The sequence below is a fragment of the Salvelinus sp. IW2-2015 genome, unplaced genomic scaffold (assembly GCF_002910315.2).
Source record: "Salvelinus sp. IW2-2015 unplaced genomic scaffold, ASM291031v2 Un_scaffold4493, whole genome shotgun sequence".
Lineage (NCBI taxonomy): Eukaryota > Metazoa > Chordata > Actinopteri > Salmoniformes > Salmonidae > Salvelinus > Salvelinus sp. IW2-2015.
This window is the reverse complement of record NW_019945763.1, coordinates 1,362-21,228: the sequence shown is the minus strand read 5'-3', so window position 1 is coordinate 21,228 and position 19,867 is coordinate 1,362. Positions and strand designations below refer to the sequence as shown.

Genomic DNA, 19,867 nt, shown 5'->3' with positions numbered 1-19,867 from the left:
TTTCAGTAGATCTTATTCAGCGTGATATTCACATTACTTTATGAACAGCACGAGGGGCTCTTATCGGACTCTGTGTTCTGGCCTCTGGGAGCCCCAGGTATGGAGAGTTCCCTTCCCTCACTTCCCACTCTCTACTCTTTTCACCCCTCCTCTCCTCATCTTATTCCTCCCCTCCGCCTCCTATTCCTCCCCTTTCTCTTTCTTATTCTCCCCTCCCCTTCTTCTATCCTCCCCTCCCCTCCTATCCTCCCCTCTTCTTCTATCCTCCCCTCCCCTCCTCTCTTTACCTCCCCTCCGTCCTCTTCTATCCTCCCCTCCGTCCCTTCTATCCTCCCTCCTCCTCTTCTATCCTCCCCTCCATCTCTCTACTCCTTCCCCTCCCCTCCCCTCCTATCCTCCCTCTTCTTCTATCCTCCCTCCCCTCTTCTTCTATCCTCCCTCCATCCTCTTCTATCCTCCCCTCCATCCTCTTCATCCTCCCCTCCATCCTCTTCTATCCTCCCCTCCCCTCCCCTCCTATCCTCCCCTCTTCTTCTATCCTCCCTCCCCTCTTCTTCTAATCCTCCCCTCCATCTTCTTCTATCCTCCCATCCCCTCTTCTTCTATCCTCCCCTCCCCTCTTCTTCTATCCTCCCCTCCCCTCCCCTCTTCTTCTATCCTCCCCTCCTCCTCTTATCTATCCTCCCCTCTCCTCCCCTCCTTTCCTCATCTATTCTCCCCTCTCGTCTTCTTATTCTCCCTTCTCGCTTCTATCCTCCATCTCCTATCCTCCCCTCCTCCTTCTTCTATCCTTCCCCTCTCCTCTCCTCCAATCCTCTTCTATCCTCCCCTCTCTCTTCTTTATCTCCGCCTCATTTATCCTCCCCTCCTCTCCTCTTCTATCCCCCCTCTCCCCCATCGAGCCTCCCCTCCTATTCTATCCTCCCCTCCTTCCCGTCTCCTCTCCTCCATCCTCCCCCTCTCTCCCCTTGGTGGGTGACTGGCATGAGCCTGGCCAACCCTGTGCTGTGCTGGGTGACTGGCATGAGCCTGGCCAACCCTGTGCTGGGCTGGGTGACTGGCATGAGCCTGGCCAACCCTGTGCTGGGCTGGGTGACTGGCATGAGCCTGGCCAACCCTGTGCTGGGCTGGGTGACGTGCATGAGCCTGGCCAACCCTGTGCTGGGCTGGGTGACTGGCATGAGCCTGGCCAAATATGTAGTATTTAGGGTCTCCCGAGTGGYGCAGCGGTCTAAGGCACTACATTGCAGTGCTAGAGGTGTCACTACAGACCTTGGTTTGATCCCGGGCTGTATCACMACCGTCCATGATCGGGAGTTCCACAGGGCGGTGCACAATTGGCCTAGCGTTCTCCAGGTTAGAGGAGGGTTTGGCCGAGGTAGGCCGTCATTGTAAATAAGAATTTGTTCTTAACTGACTTGTCTAGTTAAATAAAGGATAAATAAATGAAAATAAATTGAGTCTGCTCTGCAAGCAGGGAGGGATGGAGAGAGAGGCGTAGAGAGAGAGACGCAGAGAGGGGGAGGTGTTGGAGCCAGGCCAAAACATGAGCCATTCCTGGGACAGCCTGTGTACGTGTGTCTGCTTCCAAAGAAACACTGCAGGAGTGTTTACCTAACCATGCTAGTCTGAAGCTAGTCCACTAGCTAACCTCTAGACCAAATCACAAGCTAAACAACACTGATAGCAAGCTACAAGGGACTGACTGACTAACTAGCTGACTGACTGACTAACTAGCTGGTTGAGTGACTAACTAGCTGACTAGCTGACTGACTGACTGACTAACTAGCTGACTAACTAACTAGCTGACTGACTAACTAGCTGACTGAACTGACTTGACGGCTGGACTAATTAGCTGACTGACTGACTGACTGACTAGACTGACTGACTAACTAGCTGACTGAACTGACTGACTGACTGGACTGACTGACTGACAACTAGCTGAACTGACTGAGACTAACTAGCTGACTGACTGACTGACTAACTAACTAACTAGCGACTGACTGACTGACTGACTGACTTGACTGACTGACTGACTCTGCTGACTGACTGACTGGGTATTATGAACAACTGAGAACAAAATTCTCTTAACACTGCCTGACTGAATGGCTGACTTGCTGACTGACTGACTAAACTAGTTGACTGACTGACTAACTAGTTGACTGACTAACTAACTAGCTGACTGACTACTACCTGACTGACTGACTGACTAACTAGCTGGCTACCTGACTAACTAGCTAGCTGACTGCCTGACTAACTAGCTGATTGACTAACTAACTAGCTTACTGACTGACTAACTAGCTGACTGACTAACTAGCTGTCTAACTGACTGACTGACTAACTAACTAGCTGACTGACTAACTAGCTGACTGACTGATTGACTAACTAGCTGACTGACTGACTAACTAGCTGACTGACTGACTAACTAGCTGACTGACTAACTAAGCTGACACTGACTGACATCTGACTGACTGACTGATTGACTAACACTAGCTGACTGAACTGACTAACTAGCTGACGACTGACTAGTGACTGAATGACTGAACTAGCTGACTGACTGACTAACTAGATGACTGACTAACTAAACTAGCCGACTGCCTGACTGACTGACTAGCTGACTACCTGACTGACTAACTAGCTGACTGACTGACTACCCGACTACTAACTAGCAGACTGACTGACTTTACTGACTAACTAGCTGACTTACTGACTAACTAGCTGACTGACTGGACTAACTAGCTGACTGCTGACTGACTAGCTGACTGCCTGACTGAGCTGGCTGACTGACTAGCTGGCTGACTAGCTGGCTGACTGACTGACTAGCTGGCTGACTGACTAGCAGCTAGCTAGCTGACTGACTAGCTAGCTAGCTGACTGACTGACTAACTAGCTGACTGACTAACTAGCTGACTAACTAACTAGCTGACTGACTGGCTGCCCTGACTGACTAACTAGCTGACTGACTGCCTGACTGACTAACTAGCTGACTGCCTGCCTGACTTGCTGACTGCCTGACTGACTTGCTGACTGACACATTTTTTTGCTGACTGACTGACTAACTAGCTGACTGACTGACTGACTTGCTGACTGACTGACTGAGTAACTAACTAGCTGACTGACTGGCTGGCTGACTGACTTACTGACTAACTAGCTGACTGACTGACTAACTAGCTGATCTGACTGACTAGCTGACTGCCTGACTGACTAGCTGGCTGACTGACTAGCTGGCTGACTGACTGACTAGCTGGCTGACTGACTAGCTGGCTGACTGACTAGCAGCTAGCTGACTGACTGACTAACTAGCTGACTGACTGACTAACTAGCTGACTAACTAACTAACTAGCTGACTGACTGGCTGCCTGACTGACTAACTAGTTGACTAACTAACTAACTAGCTGACTGACTGACTGACTAACTAGCTGACTGCCTGGCTGACTTGCTGACTGCCTGACTGACTTGCTGACTGACACATTTTTTTGCTGACTGACTGACTAACAGCTGACTGACTGACTGACTTGCTGATGACTGAGTAACTAACTAGCTGACTGACTGGCTGGCTGGCTGACTGACTGCCTGACTAACTAGCTAACTGACTGACTAGACTGACTGACTGCTGACGACTGACTGACTAGCTGACTGACTGACTAGCTGACTGACTAACTAGCTGACTGCCTGGCTGACTTGCTGACTGCCTGACTGACTTGCTGACTGACACATTTTTTTGCTGACTGACTGACTAACTAGCTGACTGACTGACTGACTTGCTGACTGACTGAGTAACTAACTAGCTGACTGACTGGCTGGCTGACTGACTGACTGCCTGACTAACTAGCTAACTGACTGACTAGCTGACTGACTGACTAGCTGACTGACTGACTAGCTGGACTGACTGACTAGCTGCACTGACTGACTAGCTGAGACTGACTAGCTGACTGACTGACTAACTAGCTGACTGACTGACTAACTAACTAGCTGACTGACTGACTAGCTGACTGACTAGCTGATTGACTGACTAGCTGACTGACTGACTGACTGACTGACTGACTAACTAACTGCTGTTAATGTATTTGGTAGCGGACCGTCGGCTGGCTAGACACAGTAATACAGCACTGTCTGTTGATACAGTATCGTATGACCACACAAGCCAGGGTCCATAGATCATTATGCCAGGCTGCCTGTGCTACAAACCAATACTACCAGAGAGTGGACACAATGAAGGCTAATATGAATGGCCGGAATGGCTGCCATGCCAAATAATGTCCCCTTTTTGGCAGGGGACACTATTTGGCGCGACAGGCCTTCCCTGACCACAGCATAATAAGGATTACTATGTGTCTCTCACCAGAGTGTGATTAGTGTGTGACCCAAACATCACCCTGTGACTGGCTGGTGGGATATGATGAGAAATCACTGTATTATTCATGCGCCAGGCCTGGCTGCTGCTGGTCTGGGTAAGGTTAGGGCTTGGGTAAGGTTTGGCTTGGACCTTCGCTTTGGGTTGGCTGGGCTGTTGGTGGGAGAGAAGAGATGGATTGGTAGGGTAGGGCAGGACTTGGCTGTTGTTGGACAGAGAGGATGCTTTCTGACTTGGCTGGGCAGGGATTGGCAGTTGTTGGACAGAGAGGATACTCTCTGACTTGGCTGGGCAGGCTTGGCAGTTGTTGGACAGAGAGGATACTCTCTGACTTGGCTGGGCAGGGCTTGGCAGTTGTTGGACAGAGAAGATACTCTCTGAACTTGGACGGGGGCAGGCTGGGTTGGGCAGACTTGGCTGTTTGTTGGACAGAGAGGATACTCTCTGACTGGACTGGGCAGGGCTGGGTGGACAGGACTTGGCTGTTGTTGGACAGAGACGATACTCTCTGACTGGACTGGGCAGGGGATTGGTAGGGTATGGCAGGACAGAGAGGATACTCTCTGACTGGACTGGGCAGGGATTGTAGGGTTAGGCAGGACAGAGAGGATACTCTCTGATAGGACTGGGCAGGGATTGGAGGGCAGACCAAGGAGGGATACTCTCTGACTGGACTAGGCAGGGATGGTAGGGTAGGGCAGGACAGAGAGGATACTCTCTGACTGGACTGTGCAGGGATTGGTAGGTAGGGCAGGACAGAGAGGATACTCTTCTGATAGGACTGGGCAGGGATTGGTAGGATAGGGCAGGACAGAGAGGATACCTCTGACTGGACTGGGCAGGGATTGGTAGGATAGGGGCAGGACAGAGAGGATACTCTCTGACTGGACTAGGCAGGGATTGGTAGGGTAGGGCAGGACAGAGAGGATCTCTCTGACTGGACTGGGCAGGATTGGTAGGATAGGGCAGGACAGAGAGGATACTCTCTGACGGACTGGGCAGGGATTGGTAGGTAGGGCAGGACAGAGAGGATACTCTCTGACTGACTAGGCAGGGATTGGTAGATAGGGCAGGACAGAGGAGGATACTCTCTGACTGGACTGGGCAGGGTATTGGTAGGGTAGGGCAGGACAGAGAGAGGAGATACTCTCTAACTGGACTAGGCAGGGATTGGTAGGGTAGGGCAGGACAGAGAGGATACTCTCTGACAGGACTGGGCTGTAAGTCCCTGACGCACCATAACTCTTTCCGAGTTGGAAAGTTCCAAGTTTCCTATGACAAGCAGGACCCAGAATGAGGGAGGGAGGGAGGGAGATGACAGTGTTTTTAAAACAGCATCCTACTCAGCCAGGTCTGTTAATTAGAACTAAAGCTTGTCTGTAACAGAAACCACTCAGGTCGTTCCTTAACAAGCCTTCTCTTTCACCTGAGGCGTTAGATTGACGTCACCTGAAATCAAAGCTGGGGTGTAGATTTCAAGGATGTGGGGGGCTGGGACAGCTAGATGTCGCTACTAGAGCCACATTACGAGCTGAATGGCTAGTGGTTCAAATGGGTTCAACACCTACTGGAGCGCACACGCACACACTCACACACTGGCTGGTCACCACCACTTATGGTTTTCAATGGTTACTTCTCAAATGGAACCCTATTCCATATAGGCCCTAGCCAAAAGTAGTGCACTATATAGGGAATAGGGCCCTGGCCAAAAGTAGTGCACTATATAGGGAATAGGGTGCCATTTGAGACGCTGACCCATTCAGGTCAATGGAGGGTTGACAGGTTAACGGGGCCTGTTTGAAAGGTCAGAGGTCACCTCTGAGTGACACCTCTTACCCAGCTTACCTGTTTAAGTACCTTTACCTCAGCAACTAGACAGTCAGCTACAGATGGAATTACATCCGATGGAATGGGTTTTATCTGGTTGGTTTGTAGCTAGCTCCTGTCCAATCACCAACCAGTGTTGTCATCTGTCAGTTAAACCTGGGAGTTATAGACAATGAATCTTAACATTTCTATGGTTATATATGCTGATCCAGAGTCAAGACCGGACCTCTAGACTCAGAMCAAGACCACTAGGTTAAGACTCCATCTCTGGGATTGTTCTGTCCATAGATCCCTTTTATCTTAAAATGTTCTTCTTCTGTCTTCTCTGTGTCTGTCTACAGAAGTTCCCGGAGCTGAAGTTCAAGTATGTAGAGGAGGATCAACCTGAAGACTTCTTCATCCCGTACGTGTGGTCCCTGGTCTTTAACTCTGGAGTGGGTCTTCACTGGAGCACGACAAACATACAACTCTTCAGCATGGACTCTGCCTGAGGGAGGGGGTTCACGCTGAGGGAGGGGGTTCACGCTGAGGGAGGGGGTTCACGCTGGAGGGAGGGGGTTCACGGCTGGGGAGGGGTTGACCGCTGAGGAGGGGGTTCACGCTGGAGGGAGGGGGTTCACCGCTGAGGGAGGGGGTTCACGCTGAGGGAGGGGGTTTCACGCTGAGGGAGGGGGTTCACGCTGAGGAGGGGGTTCAAGCTGAGGGAGGGGTGTTCACGCTGAGGGGGGGGTTTCAAGCTGAGAGGCAGGGGCGTTCACGCTGAGGGAGGGGTTCACGGCTGAGGGAGGGGGTTCACGCTGAGGGGAGGGGGGGGGTTCACGCTGAGGTGGTGTTTCACGCTGGAGGGGGGGGGGGGGGGGGTTCACGCTGAGGGAGGGGGGGGGTGTGTTGACGCTGAGGTGTTCACATGTGTGTGTGCGAGTCTGTTTATTTGTGTGTGTGTGTGCGAGTCTGTTTATTTGTGTGTGTTTGTGGGAATCTGTTTATTCGTGTGTGTGTGTGTGTATACCCTGCTTTGGAAGTGCCTCTACCCCCACAGACAAATCCCTGTCTTACTATGGTATGTTGGACAGGACATCTGATACCTGTCCTGCTCTTCAGATAGTCTTTTCTCCTGTGCTTCCACAGCCTGGTTATGTATCACACCATGGTTCTGATGGTGAGCTCAGTGTTGGGTCTGTTTTCACATGGTTCAGCTCCACACCTCAACAGCAGCACTGAATATAAGGGATGCTACTCTTGACAGAGACACGGTTTTGATCCTCAGTCTCTATCAGGTTCTCTAACTTTTTTTCCTCCCCTCCAATTGCCCGCGATTTATTTGGGTTAGCTTAAAAAAAACGTATTTATTTTTTAAGTGACGTAGTTATTGGTTTAAGGTTGAAAAAAGTTCAGAGAGAATTTAGAACAGGTCACCTGAGGACAGGTCAGTTGGTGACAGTTGRTGACAGTTGGTGACAGCCTAAATGATTCTTGTCTCTGTAGCCTGATCCCAGATCTGATCGTAAACAGATTCTGGGACCAGGCTTTTTGTCTCACTGTCCTCACTCCAGTCTTTACCACAGTAATCAGTTACTTTCAATAGGTTTAAACAAGGGTTCTCGTTTTTCATCAGTTTTCATTTTCAGTCAGTTGACCCAATGTTCTTTTGTGCACAATCATGTTTGTTTATTTGCATGTTTTATTTGATTCATTTTTTTATTCATGTATTTATTTTCATATCTGGATTTTGGATATTTGCCCCACCAAAACAACAACAACATGATAAACAACAACAACATGATAAACAACAACAACATGATAAACATATCCTTGTAAACCTACATCTAAACGTGTTTTTTTACACACTATCTTATTTAGCAGAAGTTATGTAGTTGTCTTAGTGTCAATATAGAACGACAACAACAGCTGACAGTTTTACAAATTCAAAGTTGAATTTAGGAAGCATAATTATTATCTATAGAAAAATAACTCTAAACTGTATAGACTAAGTGTCATGTTTATTTAGTCTCAAAGGGCACCCTATTCTCTATATAGTGCACTACTTTTGACCAGAGCCTTATGCAACCTGGTCAGAAATAGTGCACTATATAGGGAATAGGGTGCCATTTGCGATGAAAGCCCAATCTTGTACAGGTCAGAGAACGCATAAATATTATTTTATAGACATACAAACGCATGTTTGTTGCTTTTGACAAACGTTCAACCATATCAATCTGAAGGGAAGATGTTCCCTAWGGGTGTCCCAAATGGCACCCTATTCCCTATATAGTGCACTACTAGGGCCTATAGGACTCTGGTCAAAAGTAGTGAACTATYTATGCAATAGAGTGCAATTTGGGATGCTTACAAGGTCACTTTGAATATTTTCTGTTCTGCATAAACTGACAAATATATTTAGAATATATTTATGTATGCATCAGCATCAACATGACATGCAAAATAAAACATGATTGAAAGACAACTGCGTGCGAAGTGTTTGTGTGGTTGTGTGGTGGTGTGTTTGTGTGGTTGTGTGTTTGTGTGGTTGTGTGTTTGTGTGGTTGTGTGTTTGTGTGGTTGACCTCTCCTTTCTGAAGTGTGCACTCATTCACTACGACACGTACATTTAAAACTATTAGATTGGTGAAGGCGTGGACTAGAGGGAGTTTTCATATACCGGTCATTCCCTTTCATGTCCTAGAAGGGAGGTGAACAAGTGCACACTTCGGGAGAAAGGAGAGACTATTGGGATACACGCATAGATTTCCTCTCTCCTTGTATTAGCTAAGTAACGAGAGTCTTCTCTGTAGTGAATGAGTGAAGTGTTTGAGAAGCACTCTTCTTGAAAACGTTATCTTTGATTTATTTTGGGGTTATGACAGCGGTTTTTATCTGAAGAAGAATGGATTAAAACAYAAATCCTGCTGTTTCCATACAAGTCAGTGATTCTGGAACATTCACTCAGGTAAAGACAACTTCTTATGACCTCTTACAATCACCTCCCCTTCACCCATACTCTCTCTCTACTTCAAATGAAATGGTTCTCTTTCCCTGTCTGTAAACTGACACAAATAAATAAATATAAACCTGTTGTAAAATTGATGCACGATTTTCTTTTACTTCTCAGAAAAAGATGGATTGGTAAATGTGTATCTGTGTTTTCCTCTTTCAATGACGATGGAGTGAAGTGGATGAAACCACTTAGGTTGCTGGAGTTAACAGGATGCTGTTTGTATTTGTGCTGTTGAAGGGGATGTCCTCCTTTCCCCTCTTTAGTCTTTTGATTTAATGGCTGGAAAAACATTTTCCTTTCTCAAGAACAATAATAATTGAAGTAATTACATTTTGAAAAATGACCAATTTGACAGGTAACATTTCAACTCCATTTCTGGGTTGGTTGCTGCAAAGCTTGTTAGAGGCAGTACGTACAGTGCTTTCAGAAAGAATTCAGACCCCTTAACTTTTCCACGTTTTGTTACGTTAAAGCCTTATTCTAAAATTGATTAAATTAATTGTTTTCCTCATCAATCTACACACTATACCCCAAAATGACAAATCGAAAACAGGTTTTTATGTACATGTTTTTAACATGTATTAAAAATAAAGAGAAATGGCTTATTTACTTAAGTATTCAGACCCTTTGCTATGAGACTCGAAATTGAGCTCAGGTGAATACTGTTCCCATTTTYCATCCTTGAGATGTTTCTGCAAATTGATTGGAGTCCACTTGTGGTAAATTCAATTGATTGGACAAAAACCAAGCCGTGAGGTTGACAGAATTGTCCGTAGAGCTCAGARACATGATTGTGTCAAGAAACAGATCTGGGGAAGTGTACCAAAAACGTTCTGCAGCATTGAAGGTCTCAAACAACACATTGGCCTCCATCATTCTTAAATGGAAGAAGTTTGGAACCACCAAGACTTTTCCTAGAGCTGTCCACTCGGCTAAACTGAGCAATCGGGGGAGAAGGGCCTTGGTCAGGGAGGTGACCAAGAACCCAATGGTCACTCTGACAAAGCTCTATAGAGTTCCTCTGTGGAGATGGGAGAACCTTCCAGAAGGACAGCCATCTCTCCAGCACTCTACCAAGCCGGCCTTTGTGGTAGAGTGGCCAGATGGAAGCCACTCCTCAGTAAAGGGCACATGACAGCCCGCTTGGAGTTTGCCAAAAGGCACCTAAAAAGACTCAGACAATGAGAAACAAGATTCTCTGGTCTGATGAAACCAAGATTGAACTCTTTGGCCTGAATGCCAAGTGTCACGTCTGGAGGAAACCTGGCACCATCCCTACGGTGAAGCATGGTGGTGGCAGCATCATGCTGTGGGGATGTTTTTCAGCGGCAGGAACTGGGAGAATAGTCAGGATCGAGGGAAAGATGACGGGAGCAAAGTTGAGAGAGATCCTTGATGAAAACCTGCTCCAGAGCGTTCAGGACCTCAGACTGGGGCGAAGGTTCGCCTTCCAACAGGACAACGACCCTAAGCACACAGCCAAGACAACGCAGGGGTGGCTTCGGGACAAGTCTCTGAATGTCCTTGAGTGGCCCAGTCAGAGCTCGAACTTAAACCCGATCGTACATCTCTGGAGAGACCTTAAAATAGCTGTGCAGAGACGCTCCCCATCCAACCTGACAGAGCTTGAGAGGATCTGCAGAGAAGAATGGGATAAACTCCCCAAATACAGGTGTGCCAAGCTTGTAGCATCATACCCAGTAAGACTCGAGGCTGTAATCACTGCCAAAGCTGCTTCAACAAAGTACTGAGTAAAGGGTCTGAATTCTGATGTAAATGTGATATTTTCCGGGTTTCCTTTTTATAGGGTGCCTGCCATTTGGCACACTACCCGGTTGACAGCCTTCGACAGGTAACCTAGTGGTTAGAGTGTTGGACTAGTAACTGAAAGGTTGTTAGATCAAATCCCAGAGCTTACAAAGTAAAAATATGTCGTTCTGCCCCTGAACAAGGCAGTTAACCCACTGTTCCTAGGCCGTCATTGTAAATAAAAATTTAAAAAGATTTTTTTTTTAACCTTATTTAACTAGACAAGTCAGTTAAGAACAAATTCTTATTTTCAATGACAGCCTAGGAACAGTGGGTTAACTGCCTTGCTCAGGGGCAGAACAACAGATTTTTAACTTATCAGCTCTGGGATTCGATATAGCAACCTTTCGGTTACTAGTGAAACGATCTATTACAGAACATTTACTATAATGTTCTACACATGTAAATGAGATGTAGAACTGTGTACATAGCACATGTAACTATACATAGAATCTCAAAGCAAGTCTTGTGATGTGAGGAATTCCCCTGTGCGTATTATGGATGCAATTCTGCCTTTAAAAAAAGTGTAATTAACTGTGATATGGTTGGTTAGRGGATGTTTGTGTATGCGATTTCCATTGCATTCCTTCTGTAGTGCTTAGTACATAAAATACTTCTTTAAACAAATCTGTCAGTCGAATGTGCAAGAACATGCAACACTGCTGTGGTGGAAAAAGTACCCAGTTGTCATACGAGTAAAAATAAAGATACCTTAATGGAAAATTACTCAAGTAAAAGTGAGTCACCCAGTAAAATACTACTTGAGTAAAAGTCTAAACGTATTTGGTTTTAAATATACTTAAGTATCAAAAGTAAAAGTATAAATAATTTCAAATTCCTTATTAAGCAAACCAGATGGCCTCATTCTTGTTATTTTTATTTACTGATAGCCAGGGGCACACTMCAACACTCAGACTCCAACACTCAGACTCCAACACTCAGACTCCAACACTCATTTACAAAAAAAAAGCATGTGTGTTGAGTGAGTCTGCCAGATCAGAGGCAGTAGGGATGACCAGGGATGTTGTCTTGATAAGTGCGTGAATTGGACCATTCAAAATCTAACAAGTAGCATTCAAGCATTCAAAATCTAACAAGTGGGCTACTTTTGGGTGTCAGGGAAAATGTATGGAGTAAAAAATACATTATTTTGTTTAGGAATGTAGTGAAGTAAAAGTTGTCAAAAATATAAATAGTAATGTAAGTACAGATGACCCCMAAAAAAGACTTTAGTACTTTAAAGTATTTGAACTTAAGTACACCAATGCAACTTTGCAGCCTAGGCCTACCCTTGGTTACCACTTGAGAATGTGGTAACTATGGAATGTMTTTCTTTATTCTCCTTTGCTTGCAGTTTGGTTCTATCTGCTCTGAGATCAAATAATGAATCATCTACTTTTTAATTCAACTTTAAAGTTCGCCTAATTTATTATCRCTCTTATCTGTGCAGTTGCTTGACATAAGCATAGGTCGCCATTCATGTCGCATAAAATATTAATCACATTCTGTGCATGATTGTTCCAGTGGAGTAATCTTGTTTAATTGCTTATGCATGAAACCAGTCCAGTGTGTTAATAAATTACATTACTAAAGGTTATCTAGACTTTTCATGGCTGAAATACATTATTATCATGTATTTCCACTTACAACACTGTGCTATCCACTTCCAATGCATGCAAAGTAGGCTACATGCGCGTAATATCAATCATCCTTAATATCTGCTTGATATTATGGATTATCGAAAGTTAAAATATGTTAATAGTTATCTTTTGTATTTCAAACTGAGTTTTGTTGTAAGGAAATTGAGAATATTTGCATATGTATGAATAGAAGGCATAATCCTATAKTAATCAGTAGATTGGATAGGCCTACCTACATTATTTTGTTTTTATCCATTCAAAATGAAAACGACTTGATAAAATACTTCCTGCATGTAGTCTGTGGGAATCCACTTTTTTTCATTACAAACAGAGATAGCTTCAGTTTCCTATAAACTTCTTCTGTTGTGAACAGTGGTGTAAATTACTTCCAGACTACATAAAAAAAATGTTTGCGGGCTGCTGCTGGCCGGGTTGGTTGAGCTCGAGCTCTCGTGCGGCGCCAGTGGGGAATCCGGTGGAACAATGAGACTTGAGCCATTGACTAGCSACGGCGCCTCCCATCGCGAACACAACACACATATCCCATCATCATTACCATCATCCATCCCACTGCCCTGCAGCGACGCTCACTGCCTAGCCTGGCTTGACTGGCACCTAAATTAACATAGGACCTGCTGTCTGCAGCTTCCCCACCCCAACTGACCGCTTATCGGACACAATAAGGCTACAGCGGCAGGCATTCTTCAGTTCACTCACAGAGTCAATCAAACCTGTCTGTCCAGCGGCCACCAAGTCAGTTTAAAGGACCAGATGTTATCATTCCTTTTGCTTGAGGTGTGTAACATTGAGCAGGGGACTCAGGGGATGTACCCCTACTAGTCTGTAGACTTTGGGGTGGGGACTCAGGGGAGATAGCTCTACTAGTCTGTAGACTTTAGGGTGGGGACTCAGGGGAGATAGCTCTACTAGTCTGTAGACTTTGGGGTGGGGACTCAGGGGAGATAGCTCTACTAGTCTGTAGACTTTGGGGTGGGACTCAGAGGGAGGTAGCCCTACTAGTCTGTAGACTTTGGGGTGGGGACTCAGGGGAGGTAGCTCTACTAGTCTGTAGACTTTGGGGTGGGGACTCAGGGGAGGTAGCTCTACTAGTCTGTAGACTTGGGTGTGGGGACTCAGGGGAGGTAGCCCTACTAGTCTGTAGACTGGGGTGGGGACTCAGGGGAAGTAGCCTACTAGTCTGTAGACTTTGGGTGGGGACTCAGGGGAGGTAGCTCTACTAGTCTGTAGACTTTGGGGTGGGGACTCAGGGGATGTAGCTCTAATAGTCTGTAGACTTTGGGGTGGGACTCAGGGGAGGTAGCCCTACTAGTCTGTAGACTTTGGGTGGGGACTCAGGGGAGGTAGCTCTACTAGTCTGTTAGACTTTGGGGCGGGAGGGTGAGGGACCTACGGTGGTGGGGGGGACAGAGGCGGGGCGGTAGTCCCTAGAGCTGGGGGGGGGGTGGGGTCTCAGGGGAGGTAGCCCTACTAGTCTGTAGACTTTGGGGTGGGGACTCAGGGAGATAGCTCTACTAGTCTGTAGACTTTGGGGTGGGGACTCTCAGGGAGGTAGCCCTACTAGTCTGTAGACTTTGGGGTGGGGACTCAGGGGAGGTAGCCCTACTAGTCTGTAGACTTTGGGGTGGGACTCAGGGGAGGTAGCCCTACTTAGTCTGTAGACTTTGGGGTGGGGACTCAGGGGAGATAGCTCTACTAGTCTGTAGACTTTGGGGGGGGACTCAGGGAGGTAGCCCTACTAGTCTGTAGACTTTGGGGTGGGGACTCAGGGGAGTAGCTCTACTAGTCTGTAGACTTTGGGGTGGGGACCTCAGGGAGGTAGCCCTTACTAGTCTGTAGACTTTGGGGTGGGGACTCAGGGGAGGTAGCTCTACTAGTCTGTAGACTTTGGGGTGGGGACTCAGGGGAGGTAGCTCTACTAGTCTGTAGACTTTGGGGTGGGGACTCAGGGGAGGTAGCCCTACTAGTCTGTAGACTTTGGGGTGGGGACTCAGTGGAGATAGCTCTACTAGTCTGTAGACTTTGGGGAGGGGACTCAGGGAAGGTTGCCTGCTAGTCTTCTCTACTCCCCACACCTTATAAAGCCCATTTCTCAAAGCATTTTCTTTAAATGAATGACATTCAAACCTTCTGGTGAATTTGTACAAGGCCTATTTAGTTTACCTCTGAAAGAAATGCATGAATTAAGCTACATATTATCATGCATAAATGTATCAGTATTTCAAAAATGGCCAGTGAAWGTTTACATTTTCCCATGCAGCACAATAACATAAATAATATGCCTGTAAACCCCATAGTTAATGGGCAAGGAAACCTCTCTCAACCGGTGCTCCAATCCATACGGTTAACCCGTGTTAATGGCGACTTGGAGGTAGGCTACTCAGACAGACTGAGATGAGGCTACAGTGTCACTAATCTAGTGTACTGATTGGCACCAGTCGCCAGTCTCTGACGTAAACAGAGTCGACATCGACAACATAGAGATCCTATTAAATTGACTAATTCTATGGTCCACAACCCAACTGTTTGGAATGATCAAAGCAAAAAGTGTTGTACGACAGCCGTGAACTTGTCTGTGATGAGTAATGTGAAGCCTAATAAACACTGTTTATTAAACATGTAGGCAACCTACATCAGAATCCCTTTTATTGGCTAAGTACACATACCCAGAATTTTAGTTGTTGATCCGGTGCAGCTTACAATAGACAACTTTTAGAGACCGAAACAGACAGAGGAATTTACACTAGGTTACATCCTGTACATTACATACATCAATGGGTTTCACAGGGTAATAACTTTCTTTGACCAGAGGGAGGCAATAGTTTGTTGAGCTCATTCATGGGAAAAAGGTTCAGAGACATGCAACTAGGTTATTCAACATCAAAGGGAAACATTATATAAATATCCCAATAATAACAATAACAGTAATGATAATAATGTGGATGTAATGATGTTATTATTATAATATCACCACTTATTATAATTAGGCATTTTTTTTATTTTTGTTACTATTATTATTATCAGTAATTTTGTTGTTATTATTGTCAGTAAGGTTATTGTTATTGTTATCAGTAATGGTATTATTGTTATCAGTAATGTTATTGTTATTATTGTCAGTAATGTTATTGTTGTTATTATCAGTAATGGTATTGTTATTATTATTATTACTATCAGTAATGTTGTTATTATTATCAGTAATGTTATTGTTATTATTATCAGTAATGTTATTGTTATTATTATCAGTAATGTTGTTGTTGTTGTTATCAGTAATGTTATTGTTATTATTATTATTATCAGTAATGTTATTGTTATTATTATTATCAGTACTGTTATTGTTATTATTATTATTAGCCGACTATTATGATCAACGTAAATCATAGTTTTTTGTATTTAGGCCTACTTCATTAATGTGATCATATGGCGCAAAATAAATATAAAGTAAAACAAACGTTTTGTCAAATATTACCCTGAGAGAGAGAGACCGAGAAGGTGTTTCATTTCTACAGTAAATAGCCATTCTAGCGCCATGTTTGATTTCCCACACGATCTTTTCGCATTATTTACAACGTTTTTCTTTTGTAAYTTTTGGAAAATGTAACTTTCCTACCAAACGATGTCTCTGTATGTAGCAGCCTAAGCTACTTGATCTCTTGTTTGCGCAACACAATCACTTTTTTCAAGCGACAGGGTGTCTAGACACCCACGTGACGGGGCGCGCCAATGCGCACTGGAGACWCAGAGCTCAGAGAGTTAGAAAGAGATAGCGAGCAAGAGAAGGCAAGGGCACTTCAACTATTCGCGTCATTCGCAGACGTTTTCTGAAGATCGCATCACTTCTTTGTCGCCACTCAAATCGCTTTATTCCTTAGTCTACGGAAACCTCATTCAATAAGTGTCTGGATTAATTTATAAAGGGCTATTTCGACATATAATTCTGGTACAACGGACGCTAGACGGGGACTCTGTGCGACTACCCTACTAAGGCAGATTTCTGTCTGGCACTAAAGCGGCTCCAGTTTTGGATTTGCTACCTAGTTTTGGATCTGTTTAGGGGATCCTTTCGTCCTCTTGTAACGTCTAAATCTATATTGAAGATCTCATCATGTGCAGACAGATATGACATTTAGAAGATAAGGGATAAAACGTAGACAACAGCCTGTGTTAAAGCCTTTTTGCTGTCGGATCAAGGAATGTGTGGATTATTTTTTTTCTAATGAAAACTGGACAGCTTCGTTTTTTTTCTCATGGATATATAACCTAATTCTAGTATATAACTAGGCAATTTATCTGCTCCAAATTACACAGAAACCCAACTCGTAACCATATGCGTAAAATATCATCTGTTACAATGTTTATCTTTCTACATGGGCTACTGAATGAACGGAACGAATGAAGCATTTCATGTTCACAGTAGTTCAACGTTGTAACAAATTCTTTWTGCTGCTATTTTGTATTCTAGATGCTCAACGTTCTTACATTGAAAAAGGTTTATATTTCGATATAGCTGCATTTTAGTCGGACCATTATAGGTTTATAATTCCGTTAAGGTGATGGTTCATTTCTCCTTACAGAGAAGGTTACTATCACGACTGGAGCCTTGATTTTTTTTTGCGGGGTTTATTTTTTTATTTTTTTATTTTTATTAAAGACTGGCGTATGCTACAGATTTTCTTGCCTTCTCCAACTCCCAGTTTCTCCATACTATTATCTCAGGCTGCTTGTCATTGCCTGTACACGGATCCCGGAATCTTCATGATTTGCGTACATCATGCTCGTTTTTTAGCCGGGAAACCCTCTTTTCGTCCCGCATGTTTAGGACCAAACGAACTGGGCTCGTCCGGCGACTCTGGAGGAGCCGTGCGCCGGTCGAGGGCGACGGGGATGCGGATACACGAACGCATGGATCCGGGGGTTGCTGTATGGGTAAATCGACGAAGGTTGCAGGAAAAACTAGCGCCGGAACGGATGCTGAATTGAAAGCCCTGACCCACTCGACACTGAAACAAATAAAAGAGAAACAATTAGAGTGGCTCTTGCAAGCGGTCGAGTCAAAGGGGGGTGCGCGGAGCCCCTGCCTGCTCCTACCCAGCAAAGTGGACACCAAACTGGGTCAGCAGTCTTATTCCCTCCCCTTGCTGCTCTACAAAGTGTTTCGGTGGCCGGACCTCATGGATTGCTCGGAATTAAAAAGGCTATCTTGCTGTGAATCCTATGGGGAAATTAACCCAGAACTCGTTTGCTGCAATCCGCACCACATGAGCAGGCTTTGTGAACTCGGTAAGTTATTTMKAATTTTTTTAAACCAAAGATTATAACGTGAAAAATAAATCGAAATCAGCAATTGCACTGTTTAATATTGTGTGTGGGTAAATTGATTGGCATGTAAACTTTCCCAGGCAAAATTACCGGTTGTGTCAATTGCAACGCTATAGGTCAGACTTGGTTGGTATGACGTTTTAGCAGCACAACGGTTAGCATAATCACTATTTCCTTAAGGTTAGATGTATAATTATTCYATCTAGGATATGGGAAATGATTCAACATTTGCTTTAAAGGGCCCCTCACAAATCMAAACAGTTGCTATTATATTATGGCCTTATTATTTATAGTAAGCGGTAGACGTATTTAATGGTGTGGCCAAGCTTCTTTTTTAACTATGAAAGTCAGTTCATTAAGAACAAAGTATTATTTACAATGACGGCCTATGRACMGCGGGATAATTGCCTTGTTCAGGGCCAGATTGACAGACTTTTAGCTTGTCCGTTTAGGGATTCGATCTAGCAACCTTTCAGGTTATTGACCCAACGCGCWAACCACTAGGTTACCTACTGCCCCTAGTTTGGCCTACTTATTGTTTTTAGTTATAGATTTGTTTGCTTTTATATTTAAAAAAAWAAATCTAAACTGCAGAGGGGATCTTGCTCTTATTTTGTAGGTTTCCTATACCATTATCTTCTGTAGAATGSATGTATTAAACCCCTCAAATCTAGATGTGGAGTATTYGAACAAGGATGGCTTCAAACATTTATAGGAAGTAGTCAGGGGTGCGTTTTGTCACATGAAAGTACATTTATTTGATGGAACGTGACCATATTTTCATGTAAGGCTACTTGTAATAACAAAGAAGATGCACAATATTCAACTATTTAAAATTTCCTATCCTTGACCTCCATGTATCTTGTTGTATTTGACAGTCAGTCTGGACCAAGTTAGTTTGCTTGCAGCCAGGCAGCGATTCCGATTGGAGTGTCCTGTTCTGGTGTGAGCAAAGAGGCCCGTATCTCCCACAGCCTGAGTCGGAGCCTAGTCAGATAGCCGCCTAGAGGCTGGCGCCAGCCGGCCCTTGTTTATCTCTTCGTCAGATATCAAGGCAATCGCCGCATGGCTGCCTCGCTGCCTGCCCTGCCTCGCTGCCTGCCCTGCCTCGCTGCCTGCCCTGCCTCCAACCCCCACTGATAATACAAACAGTTTTCCAAAAAGAATGCCAACTGTTATCATACGTTTCATCTTTCCCTGGACGCTTTTTCTCATGCTCTGTTTTGCTCTGTCTTTTCTTTCTCTCTTCTGTCTATTTCTTTCTTTTCATTTCAGAGTCCCCCCCCCCTCCTTATTCCCGATATCCARTGGACTTTCTTAAACCACCCGGTGAGTTTATTTTTAATTTTTCTCATGAATGTTAAGGTTTTTGTGGTTTGTATTTTTTCAGCATATGATTTTCCACGGTCATACACTTAAAATCAATACAAGTTAATATATATATATATATATATATATATTTATAGTTATGTACCATTTGTGAAAAATATAACTGTATATTATAAAGTTTATAACAATGTTATTACAACAAAGTTTATATCAACATTATTACAACAACACTACACTTTTGCCTGGTAATTTCTAAATACTTCTGTGAGGATATGGAAATGTTCTGTTAGATTTATGGTGCTAGTCAGACTGAGAGAGGGCTGTCTGGGCAGCGCCAGGGCCGACCAGGGCCCTTTAATAGAATGGCGGGTAGCCAAGGCCAGGGCCCATTCCAGGCTGGCACCAGCTCTGCAGTGGTTGTCTGTCTGCACAAACTTTTGGCCGGAGGGGGTGACCTAGCAGGACAGATAAACAGTATTGGCACCAGAGGAGAGAGAGGAGACACACACAGGGAGGTAACATATACACACACATGCAGGACACACGTACGCAAGTGCCAGTGTGTTTGTGTGTGTGTGT

The 19,867-nt window shown here is 44.8% G+C and overlaps 1 protein-coding gene and 1 long non-coding RNA gene across 2 annotated transcripts; both read left to right on the top strand.

Moving 5' to 3' along the window:
- Window positions 1–6,935: 6,935 nt before the first annotated feature.
- LOC139026344 (uncharacterized) lies at window positions 6,936–8,645 on the top strand. The gene is made up of 2 exons (XR_011478122.1): window positions 6,936–7,041; window positions 7,081–8,645. It is a non-coding gene; the product is annotated as an uncharacterized lncRNA (long non-coding RNA).
- An 8,329-nt stretch (window positions 8,646–16,974) lies between these two features.
- LOC112077370 (mothers against decapentaplegic homolog 7) lies at window positions 16,975–19,352 on the top strand. The gene is made up of 2 exons (XM_024143886.2): window positions 16,975–17,920; window positions 19,235–19,352. The coding sequence occupies exons 1-2, from the start codon at window positions 17,452–17,454 to the stop codon at window positions 19,321–19,323; spliced, it is 558 nt and encodes a 185-aa protein (XP_023999654.2). The 5' UTR covers window positions 16,975–17,451; the 3' UTR covers window positions 19,324–19,352.
- The last annotated feature ends 515 nt before the right edge of the window (window positions 19,353–19,867 follow it).